Source organism: Delphinus delphis, chromosome 1, assembly GCF_949987515.2.
Source record: "Delphinus delphis chromosome 1, mDelDel1.2, whole genome shotgun sequence".
Classification (NCBI taxonomy): Eukaryota; Metazoa; Chordata; class Mammalia; order Artiodactyla; family Delphinidae; genus Delphinus; species Delphinus delphis.
The window spans coordinates 38,805,492-38,811,344 of record NC_082683.1 but is presented as its reverse complement, the minus strand read 5'-3'; the positions used below and the strand labels follow the sequence as shown (position 1 = coordinate 38,811,344).

The following is a 5,853-nucleotide window of genomic DNA, read 5'->3' as shown; positions in this document are numbered from 1 at the left end:
GCAGGATAAGAGTTAACCAGGAGAGAGTTGGGAGCGGGAAAGGCACTGCAGGCAGAGATTCCGCGTGATGAAGCCATGGAGGTGAGAAACATCCTTGTGTGGGAGGAACTTCTAGCAGTTGCTAGTGCTGGAGCACAAAGTGGGGCAGGGGGCTAGCCGGGGACTGGGATGCAGAGGCGGGCTCCACCACATCATAGGGGCCTTGAATCCCAGGCTCAGATGTGACGCTACAGCGACGGGGAAGCCATTAGACCATTTCAGCAGACATGGAAATGGCCAGATTTCTATTTGGGGCCCTCAGTGAGCTATAAACACCATGCAAAGCTAGCTATTATGGCTAATAACGGTTTATCACCCTGAGCCACAACTGCCATTTTCACGTCTATTTCCCGCTAGATCAAGAAGCCAACGAGGGCAGGACCTGTGTGTCCTGTACCTCTGTGCTTGGCACAGAGCGGACACTCGGAAGATGCTGTCGAATTAATTAATTAAAATGAAGCACATGATACCAACTACCGTGAACTGTTTTGCGGAAGAAAAACTTTGGGATCAGGAAGCCTTCAATGCAAACCCCGATGCCAGCTCTTCCTGCAGAATGGCCCTAGCCAGCTGAGTTACATCTCCGAGTGTCCTCCTCAAAATAAGTTCAATAATTCCTTCCCCACACTGTAGAGCGCAGTGGTTAAAGGCAAGGGCTTTAGAGATTGCATTCTCAGGCTTGAACCCTTGGTTCTGCCACTTACTAGCTGTGTGGTCCTGGGTTTTTATTTCCCTCTCTGTGCTTCAATTTCCATCCCTTTAAAATAGTGATGGTGTGACCTGTATCATGGGGTTAGTGTGGGCATTCTGTAAAATCATGGGTGTCATCAATAAAAATTTTTTTAGAAAGATTCCTTCCTCCCCAGTTATGGTGCCGTTCCAGACACAATGCCCAGCGCACACAAAGCCCCTCAGTAAATAACAGCTAAAAGAAAAGCGTGAAGACCTTGGGCACAAAGCGCCAGAACTGCTGCCTGGTACAGACGTCAGCAAGCAGGAGGGAGAGTGTCAAGGGGCAGAATTCTGGACTTGAATCCTGGCCCTGCTCTTTCCCAGCTGTGCAACCTTAGGGAAGTAAATTAACCTCTCTCGTTTCCTCATCTATTCAATCTAAGTATTAACAATAATACCAATCTCAAGGACTTGTCGCATGCACTGAAGGAGATCACGGATGTGAAAGTGCTTCATGTATACAAATGTGGGTGACGATTATTATGATCGTGACAGCTCATAAAACCCAGGTGGAGCTTCCTGTTATAAACTAGCTCTCCCTTACTCCGCCCGCAGACCAGGCGCTGGCTCAGTGCTTTGTTCTGGGCATAGCTGGAGGGGCCAACTGGGCTGGGGCAGAGGCCAAGGCCGGCTCCCCGCTCCCACCATCTGCACCGCGGGGTCGGCCCATCTGTCCAGCAGTGGGCACACATGTGGCCTCATCTGAGGGTGTAGGGTCGTTGGGGTCAAGCAGGAGAAAATTGGGGGCAGATGAGGGGAAGGTTCCAGCTTATTTTTAGAAAAGGGGGAAAGAGGGGAAGACAGGAAGGCCCTTGTTCCTCGGCATTTCCACCATGTGGATGGCAGGCGGGAGGGCAGGCAGGCAGGGCTGGAGACAAAGATGCGTCTGCTCCTGGGGCTGCTGCCACGGCTGTTGCAGGACCTCAGAGGACTGTCGGCGCGGCGTTCTCACTCGCAGCCCTGCCCATGGGAACCCTTCAGGACCCTGAAGGAGACCGCACCATCCAGAGGCGCTGAGCCCGCAGGGCCCATTTGCGCTTTGGGAAGGATCCTCCAACTGCACTGTCAAGGATAGCTCGTGGGGGGGAATCTGGCGCCAGGGAGGCCAGTGGGCACTCCCAGCACAGGGCCTGGCACACAGTAGACCCACGAAAGGTACAAGTCCTCTCCTCCTGGCCCTCCCTAAGGTTCTGAGGTCCTGGCACCTCTGCAGGTTAACCTGCCTTGTGTCCCAAGGGGCAGCACAGTGGAGTGAATAAGACGGTGACTCTGGAATGTGAATCCCGGCTCTTCCACTTTCTGGCTGTGTAACTTAGGGCCAGTTGCTTAATCTCTCTGTGCCTCAGTTTTTTTGTCAGTAAGATGGATGTAGCCGTAGTTCATACTGCATAGGTGTGTTGTGAAAATAAAGTAATACGTGTTAAACACGGAGAGCAGTCAGCTTGTACTCGGCGTCCACTGCTGTTACCGTCAGCCTACAGCAGGGCATGCACATCTGGGGTGGCCTGGTCCAGGAAGGAGTGAGCTGAGCGTGCACCAGGCTCTCCAGCAGGACCCCTCAATGGGGGAGAGGCAACCAGACTGTGGTGGGCTTGGTGTCAGAGCACAGGCTGGGCCGGGCCAGGGGAGGCGGCAGGCCTGCCCCGCGGCAGTGGGCCAGCCCAAGGCTGGAGGTCGGCAGACACCACCGTGGCTCCCATGGGTGTTTTTGAACAGAGCCCAAAAATGACAGGAATTTTCCAAATCGCCTGTTTTTCCACTCTCAGGGCTCCCAGCTCCCCACGCTCAGATCTAACTCTGAATAGAACTTTGAAATATGTCAAGAACAAGAGGGTGAAAGACCCCAGAGAAGACTGTTAATCCCAAGTCCAGGTGGTGGCACGCTGGCCAGAGCTGCCCGTGGAAAAGGATGAGAGAGGATGCACGTGTAGGAAGTGTGTCCTCATACCTGGACACGAGAGCTGGTGTGCACGTCAAGCGGCTATGAGTGTTGGTGCGTGCGAGCGTCTGTGCACCTGATCGCACACTCGGGTCAGCGTGCGCATGCCTGCACCTACCATGGTTGGGTTCCCATGGGAACAGCTGCCCGGCTACAAGACGCACGAGAAATGGCATGGGTCAAGCATTTACCAGCCTGACACACAGTAGGTGTTCATTACCTGTACTCCCCATGTCCACTCCTCTATGCATGTAAATGCATGCAGCACACCTGCCCACGTGTCTGCCTTGCCCGTGTGTGACAGAGGTGCCCTGGCAGTCACCGGACCTGGGGCAAGACGGGAAGGAGAACTGAGGCCTGCCCTGCTTCAGTCTACCCGGTCCTGGGCAGGAAGACCTGCCCCAAGGCATGAGATTCCCACGACGTCAGGGGACCGGGTGAGGCGTGGGGGTTTGCATAAGCGCATCCAGACCACCAGCTCAGCCCCAGCCGAGGTACCCTCAGATGGGCAGCAGGCTCAGCATCCCAAGAGACTGGAGAGCCCTGGGAGGCCACCCACAGCGGCCCAGGGGCATGGACCTGCCTGGGGCCCCACAAGTCCAGGGCTGGGACTGAAACCAGCTGTCTCGATGAAGAGCACAGACTTAGAAACCTGACAGGCCAGGGTCTGAACTGTGGTTCTCTCTTTGACTTGCTGGGTGACCTTGGGCAAGTCATTTCACCACTCCTAGTCTGTTTCCTCAGCGGGAAGTGAGCATTCTAAAGCTCAGGGGTCAGTGCTGGGCTGGATGATCTGGCCCCTGACTCCCACTCCAGGGCTCTGGTTGGGTCCAAAGGAACCTCCCTCCCCTCAGGGGGCAGCTGAAGGCTAAGGGACAGGGTCCCACGTGCCCCCCAGGAGACTTTCTTCTCTAGGTCACCCTGAGAGGGATCCAGAGCCCTGTCTTGGAAAGTTAGTGACCAAGCCTCTAGCCCCTGCCTGGCCTTAAGCAAGTGTCTGCTCCTCTCTGGGCCTCAGTTTCCCTACCTCTACCAGGAGGGGTAGCTAGGGGATCTCTTGGGAGCCTCCCCATTCCAAAGACCCCTGGCTCCACAGGAGAAGGTAATTGGGAGCAGCTGCCTCGAGAGCGAGCGTGGGAGCATTGGGGAGGGGGTCTCGAGGCTTCCCCAGCCGCCGGACACTGCCCCGTGGTTTATGTCAAATTGTCAGCCCCAATCCTGCTTTCCCCCTGGGCAGGGCCGCCTTCAGTGGGCCTCAGGAGAGGTGGCCTGTCCAGCCGCCGTGTTTACAGTGCTCAGACGCCGCCGGGAACCTGATCTGGGCAGACCAGGGTGGGCCGCCCCATGGGACCCAAGCCGTGTCCACACTCATTTCCCGGAGACTGAACATGGCCTGCCCGCCCGCCTTGCGGAGTCCAGCTGCCCGGCCACCCGCCCACGGAGGGCCCAGCTTCTTGCAGGCAAGCGCCATGGACAACTGCAGAATGCACAAGGGCCCGGGGAGCCAGAGCAGGGCTGCGGGGAGGGGGGTGCAGAGGGAGAGAGGAAGCGGCGTCGCCCTTCCAGACAGGTTCATGCTGCGTCCCCCCAGGCAAGTGTGCTCTCTGCCCCCCTGCCCAGGTGTGTTTACCCTACCGACTTGCTGATGGACTAGCTCTTCCCCACACCCAGTCACCTGGGTCGGAGTCAGCACACTACAGCCCACGGGCCAAATCCGGCACCGCCTGTGAGTGGAGATTGTCTTTTACATTTTTTTTTCTTTTTTAAACTGCTTTATTATCTTCACAATATATAAAGAACACCTCTCCATGCAATAGGTAAAACTCTCCTGCTGACAGAAACTTACAGATTGGGTCAGAAACACAACATTCAATTAGAAGCTGGTAACAGGAGACCCACAAGAAACAAGTAACACCAAAAGGTTTACAACAAAGGTACGTCACAAACATGTAAGTTTAGGAAGCAGGTGTGTCTCCCTACTAACTTCAGGGAAAACATCAGGTTTCAGGCATAAGGCAAAACTCATCATGACGGTCACGGTGAGGGGGGTCAGTGCTAACCGCCCGCAGACTATGACTCAACTGCTTTTCCCTCAGCTTTTCCATCAGCTGCCTCACCTCCTCCCCAACCCTCTCCATATTCTCTTCTCTCATCCTTGCCTGTGGCTCTTCAAGCCTCTGAGTCATGTCCCATCTGCACTGCAGGATGGGCTGCCTAACACGGAACCTCCTACGATTTCCTCTAGGTACACAATATTCACCAGCTTCCAAAGGGAGGGCGAAAGGCTCTCCTTTATTAGCATCTCGCCCCTTTTCATCAGCGTTTTCATTCTCCTGGTTGGCATTTTCCACGTAGAGATTTCTTACTGCTTGTTCCTCTTTGGACACCATCGCTCCTGGGCCCATCCTCGCTGTCTCCGGCTCCTCGTGATTTTTGCCGCAAGTGCGCCGCGCGACACTCCCACTCGCAGAGCTGCTGCCCCCGCGCCTCGTACTCTTGGGGGCCGACCCCGGCCTGCACTCCCTCAGGGCCACCGGGATCAGGGACCGAGAAGGGAGCGAGCGACGGCCGGGTCTAACACTAGCGCGGGACATGCGCGGGCCGGTTACGTGTGCCCTCTTTTACATTTTTTAATGGTTGGGAAAAAAAAAATCAAAAGAAGAATATTTTAAGACACATGAAAATGATATGAAATTCAAATTCGTGTCCATAAATGAGGTTTTAGTGGAACACAGCACATTGTTCATCTACGTATGCCTGTGCTTGCTTTCTCCCTGCAATGGCAGAGTTAAACAGTTGTGAAGGAGACCGTGTGGCCGGCAGAGCTGAGATTATTTACTGTATGGCCCTCCACACAAAACACTTGCCCACCTCTGACCTGAATCATTCGTGAGTGGCAAGTATAAACCTCAGGTGTTAATCTCGGGAACCAGCCTGGGAGTAAAGGGGGCAAGAAACGTCACTTTCTTTGTGTCCTATAACCTAATTTCTTACCCCATGTTTCTGGGGTCAGTCCACGTTTCGGGGATCACATGATGTCAAGCTGCGGGGTGGGGGCAAGGCATTGGCCCACACTGATTGCATCTGAGGCCCCCCCGACATGACCCTGCATGTCTGGCCACCTCCAGGGCACTGTGTCCTGG

The 5,853-nt window shown here is 55.1% G+C and overlaps 1 protein-coding gene across 1 annotated transcript; it reads right to left on the bottom strand.

Moving 5' to 3' along the window:
• Positions 1 to 4,707: 4,707 nt before the first annotated feature.
• On the bottom strand, positions 4,708 to 5,115 carry LOC132420466 (protein BEX1-like). The gene has a single exon (XM_060004930.1). It carries the CDS (start codon positions 5,113 to 5,115, stop codon positions 4,708 to 4,710), a length of 408 nt encoding a protein of 135 aa, XP_059860913.1.
• Between the last annotated feature and the right edge of the window lie 738 nt (positions 5,116 to 5,853).